This window comes from Trachypithecus francoisi, unplaced genomic scaffold, assembly GCF_009764315.1.
Source record: "Trachypithecus francoisi isolate TF-2019V2 unplaced genomic scaffold, Tfra_2.0 Lachesis_group8, whole genome shotgun sequence".
NCBI lineage: Eukaryota > Metazoa > Chordata > Mammalia > Primates > Cercopithecidae > Trachypithecus > Trachypithecus francoisi.
The window spans coordinates 69,790,984-69,817,250 of record NW_022681473.1 but is presented as its reverse complement, the minus strand read 5'-3'; the positions used below and the strand labels follow the sequence as shown (position 1 = coordinate 69,817,250).

General features: G+C 45.8%; 1 protein-coding gene across 1 annotated transcript in view; it reads left to right on the top strand.

The window, feature by feature from the left end:
• Positions 1-26,267, top strand: part of TENM4 (teneurin transmembrane protein 4) — a 655,906-nt gene that overhangs the window by 413,617 nt on the left and 216,022 nt on the right. The window contains exons 6-7 of the mRNA XM_033204860.1: positions 7,097-7,195; positions 8,410-8,645. Coding sequence (XP_033060751.1) covers positions 7,097-7,195; positions 8,410-8,645 — 335 coding nt within the window. The remainder of the gene's footprint in view (positions 1-7,096; positions 7,196-8,409; positions 8,646-26,267) is intronic.

The window sequence follows — 26,267 nt, the reverse complement described above, 5'->3', positions numbered from 1 at the left end:
AAATAGTCACGGGCCCTTCCCTGATTGTCAAACTCAGTCTGTATTGAGAGTCTAGAATTAACGGCTGAGTAAATACTCTAACAGCTGGTAGAATGACCAAGAGGGATATAGATTTCATGCTGGCAGGAAAAGAAAGGCTAGCAGAAGGATGAAGAGGAGAGAAGGCTTTGGTAGATGCGCTCCTTTCTCTGCACCCACCGTACTTCTGGCAGTATCCAAGGTTAACCGACTCCCCCAGTGAGGAGCCTGGGCCTACCTGTGCTCCCTTTGAGCTGGGGTAAGATGTTGCGGTAAGCTTCTACAGGTGCATCTGTGATCCATTCTGGAGGGAGCCATATGTTTAGGGTCCCCCAAACCCTGATCCACTTCTTTTGCACTCTGCAGCATCAGACTCTTAATTGATTTCACAGGGACTGTCTGATTAATAACCCATCAGGCTCCTGTCGGGTGACGGGAAGTCAGAGCAAAAGGCTGCCAGACCTTGGCTCCAGCTCACTCATCTCATCTCAAGCCTGGTAGGGAAGCCTGGGGCCCATTTTGTGGTCACACTGAATTTGGGGAACAACCCTGCCCACCCTCAGGGATAGGGCCACCCTGGTGGTCTCCAGACCAGCCCTAGTGTGGTTCCCAGAATGGCACACACAGTGCTTTCTGGCAGGCCAGATCAGCCCCAGAGCATTGCAGAGAATTGGGATATAAAGGCTTCCTTGTCATTCAGTGATTCAGTCACATACATGCAGAAGACACAGCCAACTGTTATTAAGAAGCTCACAGTCTTGTGAGGGAGACAGACCCATAAATGAATGAGGACAGGTACCATGACTGATGTTGTGACAGAGGGAGTCCTCTGAGCAGAGAGGAGGGTGTGATTCCCTCTGCTTGGGAGCAGCAGTAGAGAGAGCCCTTACTGGGAACAGCCAGGTGCTGTTCTAAGTTCTTAGCACATGTTAACTTCAGTCTTCACAGCTATTCCATAAGGTGGGTGTTGGGGATCCCCAAGCCCCCACCCCCAGGTTCTACGATTTGCTAGTGGGACTCACAAGACTCAACACATAGTTGAGTATAGGTGTCATACTCACAGCCCTGGTTTATCACAGTGAAAGGCAGCAAAGCAGAATCAGCAAAGGGAAAAGAAGCCTGGGGTAGAGTGTGGGGCAAACCAGGCACAAGGTTCTGGGGCCCTCTCTCAATGGAGTCACACAGGACGCACTTCATTCCCCCAGCTACAGGTTGTGACAACGTGTGAAATGTTGCCAATCAGGGAGGCTTATTAAAGCCTCAGCTCCGGGGGTTTTTTACTCGGGGTTGCTCATGTCGACACCTCTTGCCTAGTAAGTACCTGGACTCCAGACTCCCCAAAGGAAAGCAGTTATTCATCGTAATTGTTGAGGCACAGTGAGCCAGCCACTCTCATCAGTTAATGGTGGCAACTCTCCTGAAACCTGAGTTCCCAGATGCCAGTCCAGGGCCACTGTTATAAGAAGGCCTTGCAAAAGATAGCAATCAGGGCTGCTGTCTTCACTCTTCTGCGCATGTAGGTAGTCATATTCTCATCCCCATTTTAGAAATGAAGAATCTGAAGCACAGACAAGTTAAGTAACTTGCCTCAGGTCCCGCAGCCGATAAGTGGCAGGACCAGGGCCCATGCCTAGGCTGGCCAGCTCCAGGGCCCACACACCTAACCACTATGCAGCGCCATCTTCCTGATTGTTCAAAGTAGCTTCTCCAGACATAAATTAGTAGGAGTTTGCAGGGGAGAAAGGAATTCTTAGCTGAGAGATAGGCACAGAGCCAGGAGACAGCTTGGCATTTTGGAGAGATGGCAAGTTGTTGGGACAAGTGGGAGCACAGGGAGTCTCTTAGGATGAGAGTAAATGGAGGATCTTGGGCTACATGAAAAGGAGGTTGTACTTTTCCCTGTGGGCCTGGAGGCTGGGGTGGTAGACGTGAGGGTGAATAGCTAGTAACATCTTTTAAATCAGGGGGTGCCATTATGGGATTGGCCTTTTAGAAGGATAACCACGGCTTAGAAGACCTGGTGCCTGGTTCATTTTTTTGCCATTCATTTGTTCAACTGCCAGCCCCTTCACTAACTCTGTGTGGTCTTGGCTGAGTCACTAACCCCCTGCACACCTTGATGTCTCAGCTACAGAATATGGGGTGTGATCCCTGCCTGTCCTGCCCCAGTAGGTAGTTGTGAGAATCAGATGCAATTATGTCTGTCCCAGGGCTTTGTAGGTGGAAACATGGCCCAGGACAGCGGGCTTACTATGAGAGGGTAAACTGTTGAACAGGGCAGTCCTGAGGAACTACTGGCCTCTGCAGCTTCCTGGCTACTTCCTTCCCAAAAGCCCTTTGTTCTGCCCTTGAGAGGTGAGCTCAGCCTGCCTTAAGTCAGACACATGGGACTGGGAGCCCCTCCTACAGGCAGTTCAGGGGCTAGTCCAAGACCTCACCACATACTTAGAGGGAACCAGTCCATCTCCTCCTTAAGAACAGCACACCACTTAGCTGAAGGTTCCTGTCCAAGTACTCAGGAACCTCTTTCCTGAGAGGCAGCTCAGGGCTGTGAGGCCAGAGAGATCTGGTTTAAATCCCATCTTCACCTTATCTTTGCTGTATGCTGGGCACTTAACCTTTCTGCGCCTTAGTCTCCATATCTGTAAAATGAGGTAATAGCAGCCACCAGTGTGAGGGTCAAGTGAATCAGGTGCCCATACTTGAGCTCTCAGCAGCCGTGAGCAGGAGACCCTGCAGGACTATGACCCAAGGTGGGCTCTGCAGCTTAGGGTCCCCATCAGGAAAGGTGGGTATTTGTTTCTCAGAAGAACTAGACGCCGAGAGTCTTGGGGAGTGGGTGGATAGGAGATTTGGGGGGAAGTTCCTTTAACTGGAAGTCAGAGCACCTGGGTTTTAGTTTCAGCTCTGCCACTGACTTGCTTTGGTATGGGAATGGGGGCAGAGCACATGTCTCTCTGGGCCTCAGTTTCCTCATCAATCAAATGACACCAAGTAATTTGACCCAGAACTAAGTTTAAAAGTACAGAACAAGACTATTTCAAGGCAATAGTAGCATTCTGAATAGCCAGAGCTTGCTTTTTCTTTTGTTTTTTTTTTTTAAGGCCGAGTCTCATTGGCCCAGGCTGGAGTGCAGAGGCACAGTTACAGCTTACGGCAGCCTCAACCTCCCCGGGCTCAGGTGATCCTCCCACCTCAGCCTCCCCAGTAGCTGGTACTACAGGCACATGGCACCATGCCTGGCTAGTTTTTGAATTTTTTTCTAGAGGTGGGATTTTGCCATGCTGCCCAGGCTGATCTCGAACTTCTGCACTCCAGCCATCCACCTGCCTCAGCCTCTCAAAGTGCTGGGATTACAAGTGTAAGCCACTGCACCTGGCCAATAGCCAACATTTTCAGCAAGTTCTCACGTCTCCCCAAATTCCAGAGTGATCTAAATAATTAATATGCACATTAGCATGAGTGTGGAAGCTCTTTCAGGAGACTGGTGTACCCACTTACTCTAGAAATCCTTTACTCTGTTGCATCACCTCTTCCCCTCTCCTAACAGATCCATACTTTTAGAAGATAATTGTCCAGTCTCTCTCTTTTTAAAAATAACTGTTTCTTTTTAAATTATAAAAGTTAAAATAAGAATCACTGATTTTCACTTGAAAATCCCTACTGTTAACATTTTGATCTTTATCCTTTATGTCTTTTTCTGTGAATGTATTTCTTTTCTGTGAATATATTTCTTTTTTTTTTTTTTTTTTTTGAGGCAGAGTCTCACTCTGTCACCCAGGCTGGAGTGCAGTGGCACGATCTCGGCTCACTGCAACCTCCACCTCCCTGGTTCACGCCATTCTCCTGCCTCAGCCTCCCAAGTAACTGTGACTACAGGCACCCACCACCACTCCCAGCTAATTTTTTGTAAATTTAGTTGAGATGGGGTTTCACCGTGTTAGCCATGATAGTCTCGATCTCCTAACCTCATGCTCCACCCACCTTGGCCTCCCAAAGTGCTAGGATTATAGGTGTGAGCCACTGTGCCTGGCTCTGTGAATGTATTTCTTTGTTTATTTCTGATGGTTTTAAGGTATAGATTTGACTCTGTATCTTAAAACGGAGTCTGAGCCTTCTGACTCAAGCCAGACTCCCAGGTCTTCTAGGGAGCATGCCATGTAGCCAGCCTCAGGTCCGGGGGGGCTGCAGGAGCTCTTCCTTGGACCTACTCATGCTGTAGAGAGAGTGGACAGTTCCCTCCTGAAATGCAGGAATGGAGGAAATAATCATAGAATGCCGTCTGCTGCCATCTTCAATGAAGCACTGACTGTGTGCCTGCTGTGTGCCGGCATGCTTCCCTTTGTGTATCCTGAATTCAGCAGTATTCAGCACATATTTATTGAGTGCCTGCTACCATGTACCAGATATTCCTCTAGACTCTGGGCACATAGCAGTGAACAAGACAGATAAGATTTCTGTCTTGTGGAACTTAAAATGCATTAGGAAAAGCACAATAATCAGATAAGCATATATATATATTGGATATATGTGGGTGTGTTTATCGCTTCCTAATCATTTCCTGGCCCCTTGCACTGTCATTGCTTTATTTTTCTTCAGAAAGAGAGAGAGAGAGGAGTGTGTGTGTATATGTGTGTGTATGTGAAGTCCTGTGATGAAAAATCAGTACAAGGGGCCAGGGAATGATTGGGAAGAGTAGGCTGGGAGCTATTTTAGTTAAGGTAATAGTTGATGAGGGGAGGAGGGAGGTTATATTCCATGAAGATATTTTCAGGAGGGTTCTGATTCGTAGAGACAGTTGAGGGAGGCAGAGGAAAGCCAAGGTTTAGCTTGTTTAAGAAACAGCAAGGAGACCAGTGTACCTGTAGCGCAGAAAATGAGGTTTGAGAAGTACTAAAGGCCAGATCTTACAGGAGCTTGTGGGCCCTGGCAAAGACTATGGTTTATTCTAAAATGCTTATGAAGCCATTGGAGGTTTGAGAGCAGAGAAATGATATGATCCAAATTACGCTTAGGGTTTTGCAAAGTGAATAATTATCCCCTTCTGTGGATACTTAGAGAGACTGGGTCACCTGCCCAGGGCCAGTGAATGATGGTTATGGGACCTGAACCTAGATCTGTCTGGCCTCAGGGCCTGTATGCCTCCCACGGGGCCACCAGGCCTCCCATCAGCAGGGCTCTCGACCTGGAGATGGAAATGGAGCCACTTTGAGGGACTTCCACATCCCTAAAGGTCCTCCCAGGCACTGGGGAAGACCTGAGGGGCTTGTGTACCAGCAGAATAGCCTGTCACCCAGGCCGCTGGCCCAGACAGTGCTTCACGACTCACCAAAAGAGGAGGTCCCCACCACCACTGCTGTACTCAGCACTCCACCTGCAAATAGTGTTGCCATGTGCTTCCACTGTCCCAAGGGATGTTAACGAAAGGGGATTTCCAGACAGTACTTGCAGCCCCTCCTCGTTTTGGTCTTTGAGGCTGACTGGGGCAGTAGCCACAAAGCTGTGCAGAGTGAGACAGGGTTATAAAGTGGAGAGGGACTGAGTTCTGGGGTCAGATAACCCCAGGCTCCAACTCGGCTCTCCACTTGTTTATGATATGATCTTAGAAAAGTTGCTTCTACAAGCTTTGCTTTGCCAATCTACAAGATAGAGATGAAAGTGCTGACTTCATAGAGTTATTGTGAGGAATAAGATTTAAATTAGATAGTTGCAGAGCTTCTGGAACAATAAATAATATGTGGTAGATATAGGGTAGGTAGTAGCTATTATATTTAGCATTAGTACTCCTATAGTATTTGTATAGCCCTTAATACTTCTTCCACCATTATCTTAGCTGATGCATATAACAACTTTGTGAGCTTAGTATTGTAATCCCTTTTTACATGAAGGAAGTAAGATAAAGGTTAAGGGCTATACCTAAAGTTGCATAGCAAGAGAGTGGAGAATGGCATAAAAGGGTCTTGAATTTGGGAATACTGGCTGTAAGACCTGGTCAAAGTCAGAAAGAAGGTCCTTGGCAGGGCTGGGTCCAAAGTTAGTTTTCTGCAGTCAGTCCCTTTCTTGGATGCATGAAACAGGCTGAGGCCACCACTGGATTGTTACAAATGATTCACCACAGAGTCTGAAAGTGAGGTGACAGCAGTCCTGAAATGATCAGGAGACAGGCTCCAGCCTACTCGAGTGTGAATCATGTCACTCAGCAGACCTGGTTGAGACCAAAAAGGGCAAGTATGTCTATCTTCATTCTGGGTTAGAAATAGGTAGTCACAAAATGCTGTGCACTTGGGGAACAAAGAGCATCCTCTTGTGTCTTCGGTGGAGCTCCATCTTTGCTAACCAGTCATCACCCAGGTCCCCGCACAGCTCGAGGACCATGATCCTCTGACCATGGTCAGCATTAATCTGGGGGCCTGGGAGAAATACAGATCCTCAGGCCCCACCTGACCTGCTGACTGAATCTCTAGGAATGGGCCTCAGCAATGCTTAGCTCTCCAGAAAGTTGGAGAACCCTGGCTTTAGAAGACAATGGCCAAAAATGCTGACTTTTTTTTCTTTGGACTAGCCAAATGAGTGTCTCTAGCCACTCACTGTTTAAGCAGATGTAGGCAGTATCAAGTAGAGAGAGAGCACAGGCTTTGGAACCTGAACTCTAGTTCCTTCTTTGAACTTTGCTAGCTGACCTTGGCAAGACCCATTACCTCTCCACATCTCAGTTTCCTCACCTGTAGAATGAGGATTACATTGCCTTCCTCGCATGGCCATTTTGAAGGTTTGAGAGGCTGGATGTAGCATACCTAGCTCAGTACCAGACACATGTCAGTCCTCTTTAGTGAGAACTGTGATATGATGCACACAACTGCCAGACCTTGGGTTTGTATAGACAACGTTCCCTCTGGATGCTCTGTGCCAGGTGGACCCCTTGCACATGTGGCTTGCACACTGACCCATTGCCTGGAAACCATGTCCCGCTGGTCTCATGCACACAGCTGCACCAAACAGCCACTTTGTGTGTTTCTCTACTATCCCCCTTCATCAATGCATGACTCATTGCTTCATTCATGTCTCCATGTGTGCGTAGAAACCTAGGCAAGCAGCCATTCCTAGGGACATTGCAGGACAACCTCATTGAGATGGACATTCTCGGCGCCTCCCGCCACGATGGGGCTTACGGTGACGGGTAGGTGACATCCCCATTCTCCTCTCTGTGTGTGCTCTCCTTGTGGCTCCTGCACTTGCATGCAGACCCTGAGACCTTTCCCTGGGATCTCCTGGAGGAGGTGATCCATGTGGCATGCTCATCCCCAAGTCCATGTTCAACTTGCAACAGTTTATCATTGGAATACCCTATCCCCCAGCATATTAACAGCAGTCTTGTTAATATGCAGCTCTTGGCATCTCATTGGCTGCCTTTGCCATTCCAAAACCATCTCACATAGCATTTTTAATGCAGCACAGGCCCTATGTTGTTTGAACTCTGGCCCTGAGCGTGTATTCTGTGGCCTGAGGCACCTTGTACCCCAACAGGGGTGGGTTTGCCCTAAGACTTCTGGATGATACAGTGCAACCAGTGCACTCCATTTCCTAGGCTGTGTGCAAGTCCTCCCATGGCCATGGTTAAAGCCAAGCTGTGGAGGAGCTCCTGACACCTAGTTTGGTCACAACCATGTGCTTTGACCATACCCTGCTGACCTCATGACTAGGCTGTAGGGTGCAGTTGCCTTTCTGTCCCCCAACACAGCTTTCACCTTGGGCTTGGGAGGCAGCAGTCTGGCTTCTGGGCAGAGTGCTTTCAAGGCATTTGCTACCATTGGCCATGTGACAGCCACTAGGGGACTCCTGGCCATGGCATAACGTAATAATGGTTTCTTGGCTTCAACACCAATAAAATCCCCTTTACAAAGAAGGGTATTCCAATCCTCAGTTGAGATACAGTGGCAACAGAAGCATTAGAGGGAGAAGAACAGTTTTACGTCTCATTATCTCCAGGGGACAGAACAGGATTTTAGATACTTTCCAAGTTACTGTAATAATTTTAGAGAATAGGTAGTTTATTCCCCAAGAAACAACATCCCAGCCCCATCCGTTCCCAGGAAAAGGATCTCAGTGCCAGCCTTCTGTTGAGTTGGTAACACCTTCTACCTTGCCTTGGGTGGGTTTTCCCGTGGGTAGGGCTGTCCTATCTCTGTTCAGTGGAAACATGTCTCTGTGTGCCCTGTTCCGTGGTCTAGTCCGTGGCTCTCCTTGTTCCTGTCCTTTCCCAGGTCTCTGTGGTGACTCTCTATCCAGGCTCCTCTGCATGCTTCTTCTACTGCCGCCTCTGGCCTCCAGGTTTGTCCGGGTGCCTGGTCTGTGGACAGCTCCTGACACCCTCTTGCTGCTCTCCATCTGCAGGCACTTCCTCTTCAAGCCTGGAGGCACCTCCCCGCTCTTCTGCACCACATCACCAGGGTACCCACTGACGTCCAGCACAGTGTATTCCCCTCCACCCCGACCCCTGCCCCGCAGCACCTTCGCCCGGCCGGCCTTTAACCTCAAGAAGCCCTCCAAGTACTGTAACTGGAAGTGCGCAGCCCTGAGCGCCATCGTCATCTCAGCCACACTGGTCATCCTGCTGGCATACTTTGTGGGTAAGCACCTCTTCACCCCAGCTTCCCTTGCTCCCCTTTGGCCCAGAGGGCAGCAGCCAAGACACGTGTGGGCACTGAAGCCTCCTTACTAGCATGGCAAGCAAAGCAAGCAGTGTGAGGCAAGCAGCCCTGGAGTTCTGGGCAGTCTGCACCCCTGACACTGCAGGGTCAGCTCTTTGGGGCCCTCCTCTCCTTCCTCTCCATCCTTCTGCACTTATATCAGGAAGGAAGCTGGGCATCTGTCCTTTTGTGTGTTGGGTGCCTGGTATTAAGGCGTGAGCACTGAGTAAGACTAGCCTTTGAGATGGGGATCTATGGCATAAGTGTCATGGATTGAGTACATACAACTAAATGACAAGTTGGAGAGGCTGAACAGCAGGTAGCCTCTCCTGTTGGGACTGTGTGGCTGCAGTGAGGAGCAGAAAGGAGATGGAGCACCCTGGGGTTGGAAAGCACCTATGAAGGTAGATGTCCTGAGTTAAACCATGGTCAGGAACCCAGGGAAATTCTGACTGAGAAGCAGAAGGTCCCAGCCAGCACAAAGAGCAGAGAATGCTGGCTGACATGGAGCAGTGCTCACCTGACCCCGGGTGCGAGCACAGACATAAGGAACTCCTCCCGACCTCTGCCTTGATACAGCAGATGACTCCCACCCTGCAGTCTTCTGATGAATTTGTAACACAGTCTGGCTTCCTACTTCTGACCCCTTGCTTTGGTCTTTTCCCAGGAAAGATATTAATCCAAAGAGATCTGTGGGTGTTGTGCAGGGTCTGCTGCCTCTGTATAAATCAGCTTCTTAGTAAAGGCATTGGAAGGGAGGTTGGCTTAACCCTTGAGGTCCTTTCCAACCTTCTAAGTCTGTAATTCAAAGTCTTAAGGTAGGTTGGGCCAGCTTGAGAAGGCCTTGAACCCATACTAAGGAATTCTAAGATAATTCTGCAAGCAAAGGAGACTTTTTCAGCACAAGCCCAGTAAACAGAAATATAACTAATTGGCAGAGGCCAAAAAAAGAGTGCTGCCCACTGTGAAAAAGAACTTGGTAACAACCAAAGTCATTGTGGCTGAACAGGGGCTGTCTTGAGACATAGTAACAGCTGTCACTGAGAATGATTAATACAACATGGGCCATCACATGTTCAAGAGATAGAGAAGTGGTTCAAGCATGGATGGGGTTTGAGTGGCATAAGCTGTAAGGTTAATTCCACTAAAGATTCTTGAATTTTATAAAAGTAAGTAATCAAGAAGATGATAGTCCTGCAAAGGGAGGTCCCCTTCAATATCTCAAGCTACAATAAGCCTCCTGTAGCATGCCAGGTCTCTTTTCCCCTTGTGAATATTGGCTTAGAGAATTTCATGGCTCCAACGCCAGGGTGGCATGCATATGTCATCTCTTCTTCTGTCTGATTGTTTAGTTGCTGCTGCCTAGAATGCTGTGTTGAGAAAGATACTGGGGCTATATTTAGGCTCAATGTAAGAGACTATCTGTGATTGATTAGTGATGTCTGTTATCGTCACAGAAATGGAGAATATTGATAACATGTCAAGTATTTGCCATCCCTGCTATGGGTCATTGTATAAATGAAACAGCCAAACTGGGAGAGGTCAAGGTCTACCTAGGCTCTGTGAGGTGCATCATTGATGTGGAGTGGGTTACCGGTGAGGGTTGTATGGTTCCAGTACCATTACTTGGCATGAAGGTTTCTTCTGGCACCACCAGTACTATGTCACCACCAACCACTGGCACAGCTCTGGGTTTTGACTGACATTATTATTTTTCCTAACTGAGTAGACTTCTGGACAGGCAGGCGTAAGTCATAATTTGAGTAGTTTGCTGCGTATACACATCAATTTGTTTTGTGTTGAAGTCTTAAGGTTTATATCATATAGCCTAATTCAGTAAGAAAGTGTAAATGTTTACATGATTAATCAAACTCTCTCCTGTTTTCCATCTCATGGGCTTCTTTCTCTCCCAGTTAATAAGAATACATGATCAGTCTTCAGCTATCTAAAGATAGGGGCAACTGTGGGAAGTAGTGAGCTCCCTGTCACAGGAAGGATACAGATAGAGCTCAGGGATCACTTAGAATAAGATTCAAGCACTGCCTGAGGGTTTTCACTGGGTAACCTTTAATTTTCCTTCCAACATTGACAGCTTTCAAATCCACAATTTTGTGAATTTTATTTTTCATTCAGCAAACCATATGGAGCACCGGCTTTGAGCCAGGCTCTATGCTAAGTGCTAGGGTTAACTATATGGTCACTACCCTTGAGGTATTCGTAGCTTAAAAGAAGAGATAGCTATGTTAGCAGGCAAATCTGAAACAGTGATTGATTTATACAGAGCTCAGGGGCTGTGGGAATACCCAACCCCAGCCAAAAGGAGTAGGGAAGGCTTCCTGGGAAAGGTGATGTTTGAGCTGCATTTTAAAGTAGGCGTTAGCCAGAAGTAGACATACAGAAAGGGCATTTCAAAGCAAGGGAGCTTTCAAAGACTTGAAAGAGGATGATGTGGTAGCAAAGACGTTTTCTGTGTTTGAAGCATTTGAGGAGTGTGGGGTGTACTGTTGGAGCTAATACAGAAGTGTGTCGTCAGATTATGAAGATCAGCTTGGAGGACAAGTTGAGGACCTTATTGGGTGGGCAACTGGGGAGCCACTGAACAGTTTTAAGCAATGGTAGGACACAGATTTTTATTTTAGAAAGGTAAGGGTAGAGGAACGAGAGAGTAGAAGCATACCTGTTGGGAAACTATTACAGTCAACTAGTCAGGAAAAGCTGACGGCTTCAGTTACAACACTGACAACGTAGGTGGAGAAGAGGAGGTGGATCGAAGGTCAATTTTGAAGATTTTGTGTCTCAAGTCAGGAATGGTCAGTTCACTGATAATGTGTCCTTGCCAAGAATAACACAGATAATACTCTGTCTGTGTAGAAATGCTTGGACTGGATGCTAGGGCTCATATACAATGATCAAGCCAGAGAGGCAAGCCTGTGGCATTCCCTTTGTTTCCTGGAGAATCAGCAAGGTGCTGGGGAAGAGCTTAGACCCATCGCGACAGCCCTGGATTCCAGGCCCTGCTCTACCACACAGCAGCTGCTCACCCTTGGGAAAGTCGTTTCTCTTTCTGAGTTCTGATTTGCTCATCTAGAAAATAGGCACAACCCACACCTCAGAAGGATGCTTGTGAGCTTGCTGTAAGCTAACGCAGGTGAACACGTTGCAGGTGTGTGGACCATCCCAACCTTGCTTCACAAGCTAGGGGGTAGCAGCCTTATTGTTTGGTCTCCTGCAGCTGCTGAGGACAAGGCATGAGCATCTTGTTGCTTGGCCATAATTACAGGCTGTGATGACTAACTTGGAAGGAACCATCAATTATTAAAAATCAAATTAATTGTCTCAGCCAAGCACAAATATCCCTAACAAAGACCCTTTTCCAGCAGACCAGCCGATCTAATCAACAGGCAAAAGCACAGATATTTAATTAGATTTTTGATGAAAAATTATGTTTAATTTCAAGTATAATCAATTATTAATTACTGTAATGAGTGAGTCTGACTGGGTTTACTAATTAACTCATTTAAAAATTATGAATAACCTTTTCATTTGTAATTATTTTCTACATCCTATCAGGTTCCAGATAGGAATTGCATCACCTCACCAGCAGAGCGGGAGGCAGAAACAGAGGGTGGAAAAGAATTTTTCTTTTGCTACTATCTGCCTAGGGCTGTCATGTCTGGTTGGTAATCCTGACAGATTCATTTGACGTTTAGTTTGTTTGTTTAGAGATGGGGGTCTCACTCTGTCACCCAAGCTGGAGTGCACTGGCACAATCATAGCTCACTGCAGCCTTGAACTCCTGGGCTCAAGTGATCCTTCCACCTCAGCTTCCTGAGCAGCCGGAACTACAGTTGTTTCCCACTGCACCTGGCTACTTTTTAATTTTGTGTGTGTGTAGAGATGGGGTGTAATATGTTGCCCAAGCTGTCATAAACTCCTGGCCTCAAATGATCTTCCTGCCTCAGCCTCCCAACAGGCTGGGATTACAGGTGTGAGCCACCACGCCCAGCTGATGTTCCATTTCTTAGTTGGAAAGTATCTTGAGAAACTTGTGCCACCAGTGACCTTTCAATTACGGATACATTTACAGGTATTTTCATGAGACAGTAGAGACACTGGAGTCAGCACTTACCACCCACAGAGACTGTGGAAGCCAGAGCCTTGCCCATGGGCCATCTCCTCCTCTCCTGGGAGTGCTACTTGGCTGCTCTGGCCTGAGCTGGGAATCCAGGGAGGACCCTCACACGACTGTGGGATCTCTTCAGAGATAAAATGTGTATTTTTGTCTCCAAAGGCGCCAATTCAGAAAGACAGCCACTGAGGATGAGTTTACAGTGCTTTAGTCACCAATTCTTCCTGGTACAGTTTTCAGGTCCTTGTTAGTCTCCATTTGAATACCGGGTCTTTTCTTTTCTGGAGAAATCTGTTGGCAGAACGCAATGGGGGCTGTTGTACAGGTTACATGAGATGATGTCGAAAGGGGCAATGCTAGTTTTAGGGCAGACCCTGAAGCTTGTACTGCCAATTGTTAAAATAAACAATTAAATGCTTTATTGTATAGCATTTAATTGTTTTTAAAACATGTTTACCAAAAAGGTGTGATATAGAGTAGTAAAAATCACATTTGGCCGTTGTTTATCATTCATAAAGAGCAGTTAGTTTGGATTGTATGCTGTCCACGTGCCCCTTTCTGTTCTGAGCATGTTGCTTGTGTTTCCTCACTGAAATCTCCTAACAATCATGAGTTATGATTCGCAACTGACAGATGAGGACACTGAGTCCCCATGAGCTTAAGTAGCTTGCCCACTCTTGCACGGTAAATGTTAGGGCTATGATCCACCCAACTGCACGCACTCAGGCTCTTGAGCTAATGCTTTCTAATTTTTTTCTCTTTTGAGCTCACACTTTTAACCTATATGCTGTAATTTTCTCATCTTAATATTTGGCTTTTTGAATTTTTGCTATGTGCCTAGCCTTGGGCCAGGCCCATTACGTGTATCATTTCTCTGGACCCTCACCACAATTCTGTGGGATGGGTATGATTTTCTCTATTTTCCAGACAAGGAAACTAAAGCTCAGAGAAGTTTGCAACTTGCCTGGGTCACACAGCCAGTATATGCCATAGCTGGGATGCAACCAAGACTTGGGATTTCAAAGGCCATGCTTTCAGCCAACTATGCTATATAGGCCCTGGGCTCGAACAGACAATGTAGAATCAAAAGATCTCACTTCAGACCCTGGCTGTATCACTTGCTGACTGTGTAAACTTGGGCAGTTTGCTTAACCTATCTGAACCTTGGTTTTCACTTTCCTCGTGGAAGTGGCTGGAATGATTCGCCCATTTTGGAGAGGGACCAAGAGCAGCATGATAGCTGAGAGCATAGGTTCTGAAATTAGACTGCCTGCTTTTAAATCTCGGCACTGCTGCGTCTAAGCTTTGTGACATTTGGCGAGTTTACACAACCTCTCTCTGCCTCAGTTGCCCTATCTACAAAATGAGGATTATAATAGTGGTTACTTCACAGGGTTGGGGTGAAATTTCTGTAAGATAATTTATAAGAAGTACCTAGCTCACTCCCTGACACAGATCACTCAATGAAAGTTAGATACTACTATTGTTGTAAGTATTATTAGAATTATTAGCATCTCATGTAACAGAGTATTAGTTACTCCTGAGTGAGAACTTGGACCTGGCTTGTCTCACTGCAGCACCAACAGGCTTCCCGGCCTATGTTAGTCCAAGGGCAGCTGACAAAACAACCAGGGGGACCTGTCAGAAAACATTTGTAGGGATGTCTCGTTGTTCCAGCAATGCAGCCACAAGAAGAATCGTCACCTGCAAAGCAGCTCACATCATTTCTCTAAGTGGGACAGAACTTGATTTGTACTTCACCAACTGTTGCTTCTATCCAGATAAAACTGACAGCTGCCCTTGTGTTCCGAATCTCTATGTAAAACACAGACACTGTGTGCTGCAGAAGAGCCTCAGATTAGTATCTTGAGGATTCTCCAAGCACCTGTCTTGCCAGGTAGGCCTTTGGAATAGGAGATGAAAAAGACTTGTTAATAAATCAAAAATGAGGAGTAGCTTTACATTAAATGAAGACCTGAAAGGACACTGGTTGCTGATTGCTATATCATCAGGTTCAGGTCTGCCCAGCAGGGCAGTGGCACCATTCTCTGTGATTTCTCTAAGGCAATGTGGGGTTCTCATCAGGAAAGAAGATAGGATTTGGAGCCTGACCAACTCCACAGAAATCTCAGCGCTGCCACTCTCTAGCTGTTTAGCCATTTGATCCTTGGTTTCCTCATCTGCAAAGTAGGAGGAATAATAGTACTACTTTCATAAGGCTGTTGTGCAGGTTAAATGAGATGACGTTGAAAAACACAGAGTATGTGATAAAAGAGATGTCCCTTGCTGGTTGCCTTGGGAGATGGTTGTTACCCCTCCTTGGACCTCACCCACAATATGGCAGGAGTGGATTGTCCTGTAAGGTCCTTCCTAGTCTATAAGTCTATATTTCTATATCTCTAGGAAATTGCACCAGGACATAAAGTGTGGAGTCTCCGATGAGGGCTTCTGCATTTTCTGGGTAACCACAGTGGAACATTCCAATTTGTGTAACAGCAATGAGGGATCCTTTCTTAAATTAGGTTGCATTTTTCACCTCCACAAGGACTGATTGTGGAGTACAAAAAAAAAAAAAAAATCAGAACCCTTGTTTGAAGTGGTGATAGTTTAATTTATAAGTGAGAATGTTGCTGAGCTTAATGCTTAATTGCTGCTCTTCAAAAGGCAGCTATTAGAGAGCTTTGCTTGCTGGAATAATATTGCAGTTCTTGGTCTGGAAGACTCTGGGTCATGCAGTTCTTGAGGCTATCTAGGAAATGGTGATAGAAGTGAACTTGAGCATTAAGTGCAATTTGCATAGAATGGTACAGTCTCTGAGTATCTCTGACATTTTGTCATACAAACTGGACTTCAGTATGGCAGCAATTCAAATTAGAAGACATATTAGACTTTCCTTCTTTTTAGGGGGAGTTCACTCCCCCATCTCCTGTTGTCTTACTCTCTGCTTTCACATACTCAGTCCCTAGCACAAAGCCTGGCACAAGGTACCTGGGCTCAATTAAGACTTGGTTGAATAAAAGGCCTTGCAAGATGGTTAAGTCTGCCAAGGGTACTCTAGGCAGAAGAGCAGCATGGGCAAAGCATGGTGGCAGAACTGTGCATTTTATGTTCTGGGGCTCAGATACAGGTGAAATGGACATGAGATGTGTAGAGAAAGAATTACAGATAGAGGCCAGGGTGGATGTATTCAATCCTCAACCCCTAGTTATTTCCATCTGGCTCAGCTCATGCAATATCAGGATCTCAGATGCTGTTGCCTCATTAGCATGAGCCCATTACACTTGAGTCTGGGTGTTAGTGTGCAATAAGGCTTATTTTCCCTCCTTTCTCTTTGACTTCACATCAGGCCTTTTGGACAGGAGCCATAGATTTAGCTTTATAGCCCAAAGAATGGGAAATGGAGATGATTGAACTTGGTCTTTTAGAAGGAGGAAAAAGTGATAAAGATACAGGATCCTGCATTAACGCCTTCTCTCTCCAAGATTGATTCCTTCATGCTGCTCTATGGGAATTGCTAATAGCAAGATATATATAGATTGTTCTCATTATAACAAGCCACAGACAGATATCTTCCAGATCCCCAAAAGGAAGACTTAGGAGACCAGCATGGCTCTCTGCAGTTGTCCGAAATGCTGACGAAGGGAGAAGGGACCAACTCGCTCTGCAGGGCTGAAGAGGGAAGAAAAGGAACATTTTTCAGTTTGCAGAGCTTCCCCATGATAGGAGAGTTTGACAGTGCCCTTCCTGGCAACGGAAGTATTCAGGCAGTGGGTTATGGGGTTTGTCATTTGATCATTCATTTGTTTTTAATTTGAGGACAGTTTAAGAAACTAAATACCAAAGCAAGAGCAGTGTGTCAAGGAATGGTACTACCCCCTGGCTAATGGTTCTAGGATACCTTGAAGGGGCATGAAGGGCTATGAAGGGGCAAGGGGGAAGGAGTGGTTACTAGAACCTGGAGAAGGTAGCCAGCTGAGAGTGCTGCTTGACATGGATGTGTGGTCTTCAGTAGAGGCATGGCGGTGAGGGAGCTGGAGGACGGAAATCTCCACCTCACTCTCTTCCCACCCCGACAACCTCCTCCTGGTGGTGGAACCCAACCAGAAGTCAGAGCTCAAGAGAAGCATTGATCCAGGCCATGTGGACCAGCCTCCCAGGGCACAAAGCAGGATGGAAAAGCATAGAGAGTGAGTGTGGAAGGCAGCAGGACGACGTCAGTCTTCCTCTGTGTCGAATTCCTTTCCCTAGCTATGTGCAGGGCTCTGACTGTGCTTCTAGGGACCTAACTAGGATTGAAACTCCAGCCACTGCTCACGCGTTGTCCCTTACCTTTGCACCCACTCAGCCACCAGGCCCAGGCCACTCCCTTCATATCACATTTATTGAGATATAATGTACATACAGAAAATTAACACGTTTTAAGTGTACTCCTCTATGAGTTTTGACACACTGGTAGAGTTACGTGACCACCACCACAGTCAAAACACATAACCATTCCATCACCCCCAAAGTTCCCTTATGCCCCTTTGAAGTCAACCCCCCTCTCATTCTCACTCTCTGGCAATCACTCATCTATCTGTTCTCTGTCTCTGTAGTTTCAGGCACTGTTTTTGAGAAATGTAGTGAAGAAGTGATTTATTTACTGGCTTTAAAATCAGGTATTACCTAAAATAATCTCCAGACTCTTGGGGTATTTCAGTGTTGTTGAGAAATTTTTTAAGATATCATCCAGAATTCAAGATAGTGGGGCAAACAACAGAAACATTCTGGGGTTTTCTGTGTGTTATCCTTGACCTCCATATCATGGCTCATAGTTTCTGAGTTTGGGAATATGTAAAAAAGAAAGGACCCTCAGTTACTCATATATATTCGTTTTTAATAACAACAGAAGCCATACCCTCATCATAATCAGTGTGGCTACACAGCTTAATGTCCTTCTGCCTTTTTCACAGGCCATTTTTTCATGCAAACATTTTCAAGTACTGACACAATTGTCATTCTCGTCAAGTGGAAAAGCTGTTATATTTGTGCCATTACTATATCATTGTATTCCGGCTGTTTACAGTTCTTTGGCATTGTAAGTAGCACTTCTGTGAACATCTTTGTGCCTCTGCTCTGTTTTCTTATTGCTTATTTGTATTATTTTGGAAAGGGTGTATTCCCCAGAGCAGGATTCCTGGGTCACAAGGCGTGAACAGTTTAAAACTCTGTTACTCACTGCTAGATCCTGTTCAGAAGGATAGGACTGAACGTCAGGACTCCCAGCCAGGTATCCAATTTCCCCATAGCTCTGCCAGAAGAAGACTTTCTGTCTGATCCTGGGTCTGCCAGTATAATTGGTGGGAGGTAGGAGCAGGGTCACAAGTGGCTCTGAGACCCAAAGAGGCTGAAGGATTCCTGGAGAGAGCTGCCCGCCATCTCCTACCCCACTTCTACCAATCAGTTCTTTTTCAAGAGCTTAGCTCAAGTGTTGCTACTTCAGGGAAGCATCTGTGAGCCTCTCCCGCTGAGCCAGGAACCCAGTTCTATGCCTTTATGGTGCTTGTGGTGCTCCTCACAATTGCTGCTGAATGACTGTGACATGGATCATTTAATATCTGTCCCCACCATTAGATTATGAGCTCCATAAGGACCAAAAACAATTCCATCACTCTTAGTGTCATAGCCACAGTTTCTTGTGCTGGGATCTGGCATGATATAGCATGTGTCCAGCAAAAGTTTGTTCAAGGAGAGAAAGGATGGAAGGATGTCGAGATCAGAATCCACAGATGTTGCAAAGCATGGAGAGGAGGGAAAGAAAACGGAAAGAATAGAGGTTCCAAGTTCTCACAAAGATCAAAGGTGCGAAGTATATATCAGTGAGTGAAAAATGGCTCCTTGAAACTATGCGGAGGGAAAACCAGAGGAGACAAAGCCAGAGGTGGCTGCTGAAACATAACCAGCATGGGGCACAGGCTAGCTTTGCACCCTCATCTGCTCCCAACTACTTATGACTCCAAGCAAGAAGTGTCCTCTGCCCAGACCTCAGTTTCCTGACCCATGAATATAGGTATGAGGCTGCTATGGAGATGAAATGATTCTCAGGCACCTAGTTCTTAATAGTAAGAGCCACTTGTAAATGAAATCTGCCTGCCCCTTCCCCCTGGCAAACAGGATGTGTTGAGTTTGAGGGCCAAGCAGTTTCTGAGTTTGGAAATGTGTCAAAAAGAAGGGACCCACATGTACTCATATATTCATTTTTAATAAGAACAACAGCGGCTGCAGAAACAACACACCCTCCCAGGGCTTGGAGGCCGTGGGGGCAATTTAAAGCCCCGAGGAGGCAGCACAGCCATGCAACCCAGCTGCGTCTCTGGGTGCTCCTTCTACAACATTGCCCAGGGAGTATGGAAAGGGAGTTGATTTTATAGATTTTTAGCTTTCTTGGAAAGGAATTTTCCCCAAGTCTCATTTGTATTCCAGACTAATTACTGTGAAATAACATAATTTAATTGCACTTAAGTGCAGAGAGAAAGAGAAAACAGCCCCCCGATGGCTGTTCTTTTACTGAGTAAATACCTAGCACTTGTGGAGGAGAAGTTAGGAAGGGGCTACACTTAAGTCCACTAGGCTTAGAGGACAAGGCAGGAGCAGAGCTCAGCCTCTTTTCATAGCAGGGAGGAAGAGCAGGGTGGAAGGAAGAAGGGAGCAGTGAGAGGAAGAGAGAGGGCTGAAAAAACCACAATATTTCTCCTTACACTCAGTGCTTCTTCCTATCAGTAAAACAACAAAACCAGAACTAAACAGCTTCATCCTTCTAAAGACAGCAATACGATCTCAGAGCAAAAGCACAGATTGGGCCAAGTAAGACCTGCGTTCCAAACCCGGCTCAGACACATTTTTAAACCTCTCTGTATCTTGGTTTCATCATTGGTAAAATGTCAATTAGTATCTAAGTGGTGTTTTGAGCATTAAGCCGGAGAACATCTGCAAAGGGCCCAGTCCAGTGGATGACCCATAGTAGGTGTGGAGTAAACGCAGCTTCCTAGCAGCTGAATCACCTGGAGATTTTAAACCCTCTCAGGTTTAGCAGCCAAGAGCCATCCCTGGATGCAGGGATTTCAGGTGATTAAGCAGCAGGAGCTTCCTCAAATTCAGGTTTAAACTGGTGGGGAGCATTCACTGAGCCTGTCTTTTGGACTGTGTCCCAGGCTGTGAGGAGCAGACAAAGCCAGATAAAGTCACTGCCTCTGAGTCATCCATACTTTCATGGACAGCCAGATGTGTAAGGAGCTGATGGCAATTCTAGGCGGATGATAAAGGTATATTACTGGAGTTTGAACCTATCCCTGTGGGATTCCAAAGGAGACAGCAATTCATTCTAACTGGGAAGATCAGGAAAAATTAAAACAAGGCATTGAGTTTGTAAATCAAGTAAGATATTGAAAGAGAAGATCGACATGGCTTTCTGGAAGACCGAACAGCCTAAACAAAGGCAGAGGACAGTAGATAGGAATGCTGGATATTTCTGGCACCTGTATCAGAAGGATCTACATTAAAGTGTCCATTTGTGCATTTTACCTATCTATGAGCTTCAATCTGTACTTTTATTCTATTTTACTGAAGACTTTCAGTATAAAACTACAGAAATCACAAGTGCTGGTGGACACTGACTGCCTTTCCCCTTAGAAGAGAGGCTCCACTAGGCAAATACAGAATCAATACCATGCCTTTGTGTGAGGCCTTTCAATTTTTCTCTCCAGCAGTTGATGCACTCTCTATAGTTACTAACTGCATTTCCTGTCCTGCAAGCCCCAGATGTGGAAACTGAGGCCTGCTGCAGTCAAATAACTTGTCCGGTTGGAATGGCTGGTAAGTAGTAGAGCTGGACCTAGAAGTCCAGTTTTCTGACTGTAAACCCTATGCAGACCGTGCTGCCTCTAAAAGCCCTCCTCTCATGTCCCTGTGCCCCATACCTGAGGCTCAGAGCAAACGAGGGCCACGTTGCCCTTCTGTCTGCAGTGTGCCTTTGCCCCTGCTCCCAGCCACTCCCAGCAAAGCCTAAGCTGATGTAAGAGCACACACAAATATGGCAGCACACACAAATCAAGAGTTTGCCTTGTGCCAGGCAGGTGCTATTCTGAGTGTTACATGTGTTTCCTCATTTAATCTTCTCAAGAGTCTTACTTATCCAGTAAGTATTTGTTAAGTGCAAACAGGGGCACCATGCTGTTTTTATTTCCATTTCCACAGATGAGAAACTGAGGCCATGAAGGTTAAATGATATGTCCAAAGCCAGATCCCTAGTGAGAGAAAGAGACAGGACTCACACCCAGAGCCCATCCTCTCCGCATTGTGCTCTACCCTTCCCATAGCTGGGGGGCATTTAGGGGAGGGGTTCACCCTTCTGAACTACTGAGAGGATGCAAGTAGCTCCTGGCTAAAGAAAGAAACTAGACAGGGCACAGTGGCTTGCGCTTGTAATCCTAGCATTTTGGGAGGCCAAGGCGGGCAGATCACTCAAGGCCAGGAGTCTGAGAATAGCCTGGCCAACATGGCGAAACGCTGTCTCTTACTAACAGTACAAAAATCAGCTGGGAATGGTGGCACACGCCTGTAATCTCAGCAACTTGAGAGGCTGAGGCAAGAGAATCGCTGGAGCCTGGGAGGCAGAGGTTGCAGTGAGCCTGGGCAACGGAGTGAAACTCTGTCTCAAAATAAATAAATAAATAAACAAACATACTTATTTTCTTATGAAAGAAAAATGAACGTCCATCTGTCTGTCCTGCCCCATGTGCTGTGCCAGCACTGCCATGCACATGTGCATTGACTGGGGTGGTGGTTTGCACCCAAAGTGCTTCAGGACTGGGGCCAACAGGAGGCCACATTGTGAACGTCGGGAGACCTCAAAACCTGTTGCTTGTTGAGCAACAGCACCTCGTAGTATCTGATTCTGCTGTTCTCCAGGCTTGTAACATTTCACTTTGGAGAAAGCCCTTCCTGCTGGCATGTGGCAGGCAGCTAGATTGATCATGCCCTTGAGCCTACAGTGAGATTTTGTTCACAGCCTCCAGTGGGAAAGAAAAAATGCCAGTATCATTAATTGTAGTGTGGCCTCCATTTCATCACATTGTCTCAAATTTTACCACTCAGATCATCTGTAGAATTGTGTAGGAAAACGTATTCCTCAGACCCCTGTGTGTGTCTCAGCCTGTGTGTGGCACTGTGTATATAAGCACACATTTGGTTCCAACTGTGTTTGCAAAAAGGGTATTTGAGAGGAGATGGAGTAGGAGGGTAGCAAAACTTTAAATGAAAATTGTAGGATAATTAGCATTTTTCTTTATCTAGAAGTTGAAAATTCTTCTTTTCCACCTTGTTTATGTCTTCTGACTTTTCTGTAGTGCAGTAAGTCTATTAAATAGCACTATATATACACCTAATTGCTGAGGTCTGAGACTGTGTGGGTGGTTTCACATATAAATCTTTGCATCAGTCTGTGTATTAAATACAGACTATATTACATTAGGACATTTGGGTGTTCTTTCATTCATTAACTATTAAGCAATATAATAATAATGCCTTATATTTTCAATATACTGTATAATCTCTAAGGAATCCTCATTAAATTTAATTCTTACAAGAGCCTGGGAGATGGTTTTCTATTATTTCCATTTCGACAGATGAAAAAACTAAGAGTTAGGTTGGTTAAGTGACTTCACTGTTGATGCACAGCTGGTAAGGGCCAGAGCTGGAAGCCTGGCTGTGTGTCTACGGATCTGTTCCACTGGGTACTAAGCCTGGTAGAGAAATCAGCAAGGGACAGGAAGCACAGGTACACATACCATGAGGGCAGTGTTTATGGGAGAGGGGCAGAAATAATAAGGGCCCAGAGCTGGGAGCAGTGGCCACTTTTGGCTGGGAGTGATGGTGGAAATCCTCACAGAAAAGGCAATATTTGAAGTACGTCTTGAAGGATGGGGGAGTTTTTTCTTAATAGAGAAGGTGGTGACCGTTCGAGCAGAGGGCATCGTATCAGCAAAAGCATGGAGGCTGGACAGGCAGGCAGGCTCGAGGGATAGAGAAATCCACACAGAGTGAGACTCCTGAGCAGGCAGAAGTAACGTAGACCATTGAATATTGTGTTCAACACACATTTAAAATGCTCTTTTAACATTGTTTCCATTCTGAAGAGATATTATGTCAAGTGTCTATTCTCTGGAAAATACTGCCAACAAAATTTGAGTAAAAAGGTAGGTCGATATAACAATGAGATTAGCAATGTTGGTTTTTTGTTTTTGTTTTTGTTTTCCATTTTTAACATTTCCACAGCTTGATACCTAATCAGAAAAGCAGTGTGGTGTAGTGATTGGGGGCAGGTTCGATCTGGACTTAACTCAGATCTGAATTTGGTCTCTACCTCTAATTAGACGGTAACGTGGGACAAGTTGATAGACCTCTTTAAGCCTCAGTTTCCTCATCTTACAAATGAGAGTAATAGCAATACTTACCTCATTGGGCTTTGTGAGGATTAAATGACCCTGTTTCTAAAACACTCAGCACAGTGCTCGGTACAGCATAGCTTCCAAGTAATGTCTATGGCTGTTAACATTATCATCATCATGGTCCCTGGAATTCCTTACTGCCTTAAGCTTCTTAGTTTTAGTCAAAGACTAAACCAAACCAAAGGTCTGTGTGTAATCAAAGAAGAAGCAGAGGTAACTCACATGTAAGTGCCTTGCTCTGTGCACAGATAAAGGCAGGGGGGGCAGGAAAATATGATATGACCCCCAAGAACTGGAAAATACCCATGGAATTGGAGACTGGGACGCTATAGGGAGTAAAGGAGGGACATCAAACACTGTTCTGTGCGATTTTAAAGTGCTATTTCAAAATGTTTCTCATTATAAAGAAATATTATCCCAAGTTACAAATCCGGGTGGCAGGCTCCACGTTGAGCAGTCTGCCCTCATTCCTCTTGCTGAAGTGAATGATCCAAAGGGAAAAGGCCTCTCCTAATAATACATACACAAATTAAAACTCCATTTGAGGTACAGTGGGGACCACCTCCTAATTGACTTTGATCATGAAAAAGATCAGTTGCATGGCTGGCGCGCCAAAGAAAATCAGAAGACAGGAAGGTTGCTCTATACAGCCGTGGAGCGCTACATTTTCTAGTAGCTATGGGAATGGAGCATAGCAACAAGCACCTTCTCCTTGTGTGAGCTCCCAAGCACTAACCAAACACACATTTCTCTCTCTTGCCTCATTTGATTGTTAGCACAGGTGAGGAATGGGCTGATGCGTCTCAGGTGAAAGGCTGGTCCTTTGCAAGTTGGAATACCTTTATATGGACACTTCAGATAGCATTGGGAATGGTGTCATCATGGACACAAGGGCCACAAAAAAAAGGAATGTGATGATGGCACACTCAGGAAATAACAGGCACCGTCCCAGACCTGGCGGTGGTGTGTTGTACCACCCAAAGGGCAATGCTGACTCCTCACACCAGCAGAGCAGTTTGAACAGGCAGGAGATCCGATCCTTTGGGTGCGGTGATCACTGCGTCTCTAGTGAGGCCTGAATGTGAAGGGCAGATGGTGGGCGTCATACTAGGTTTAAGCACCCCTTCTGTGTGGAGCCGCTTCCTTGAACACTTGCCCAGTTGATAGTGATTTGACAGAAGCTGCATTTTTATCCTGATGAGGATGAAATGGAAGCCTGTCCTTTGCTTCCTTGATGACAGTGTGACAATATCTGGCATCACTGGGATCTGCTTTTGGATCTTGGCACTGCTATGTTGAATGGTACAATTGTAGACAATTCTGGATCCTGGGTTTTCTAGAGATAGAAAATTAAAGTAGTAATATCTACTACTTATCTCTGTTTTGAGGCACCTAATCTGTAAAATGGGGTTACTAATACTATCTAACTTAAAGAGTTGTGAGTTTGAATGACATAATAAATGTGAATCCTTCAGCATTGTATCATGCACAAGGTAAAATTTTAATAAGTAGGAGCTGTTATTGATTTAATAATATTCCTCTGTCTCCTTCCTTTCCTTGCTTTCTTCTTCATCCCTTTGGACCAGGTTCTGGGGAGCAGAAATGACCAGAATAATCCCTGCTCTAAAGGAAGGGCTGCTTGATGGCCTGACATGGCCTGTGCTGTGGGTTCATTCCCCTTACCTTAGACCCAAGGAGATGGTTCCCTTCACCTGGGAAGCAGTGCCTGATGGAAGAACAAGCAATGAGGATGGCTGTCCTGCTCTGGACATGATTTTCTGTTGTGATTAATGTAATAACAGGGTCACTTCGTGGGAAGAGCTTTGAATTAGAAGTCTGAAGAACTGGGCTTAGCTCATTCCCAGGCCCTGACACAAAGGCGCTAATCAAGCCTGAGTTTCTTCATCTGTGCAGTGAGTGGGTTGGTAGGTACCTGGGACCTGAGATGTCAGTCATAGCAATGTCCCCTAACACCAGAACAAAAACTCAGGCTTCTCACTCCCCAGGTCCTGATATGGCCTTACTTCATTTTTCAGTGAAAACCTTGATACACAATGAAGATGATGTTGATGCCAACAGAGAGCTCCCATCCAGTAATTCATGCCAGTAAATACCAAGCACCATGAGGAGCTCATAAAGAACATCACTTCTTTTAATCTCCACAACTCTCAAAGCTAGGTATCATTATCACCATCTTATAGATGGGGAAACAGAGGCTCAAAAGAGTAAAGTTGTCATGTAACTGTTCACATCAGAACCAGAGAAGGAACACAGGTCTCTCTGGCTCCAGAGGCTGTGCTCACAACCACTGCCCTTCACTGCCATTTTCTTGACTTGGGAACCAGCACAATGTGGGGAGTCTGGCAGGGAGAGGTCAGATAACTGGGCTGAGGTTAGTCCAAAGGTTGGTGGGAGGTGGCCAACTCCTAAATTAGTTATATACAGAAGAGGTCTTAGTAGAACCCACCAGGGGAAAGGTGTCCAGAAAACACAGCTTTCTTATTCTATTACTGCAATAATAGCCGTTTATTCTGTACAAATTAGGTTTCAGTTCCAGTTCCCCTACAATTTGCCTTGTCACCAGTTTTCAGTGCCCTCCAGTTAAGGTGACATTCCTTCTCTGTATTGGTGGTGGGCTCACCTGTTCCCTGCCTCCGTGGCTGACTGCACCTGATCCTCTGGCTCAGGACCAACTCCACCATGATTTACAGAAACATTGAGCAGCGCCCGTGAATCCTTGCTGAAAGGCCTGCTTCCCTATAACTTTGCGTGGCATAGACAAATGATTAACTGTGCCAGAATCCATTCTCCAGAAAACACTTAATTTGGGAGTGAGACACAGTAGCCCTGATTATTGCCATCAAGTTTATCCAGAGACAGGAGGAAAAGCAGTATATTTACTTGATTAAAAATTACCCCCACATAGTCACCAGTGGGATCCTGACAGGC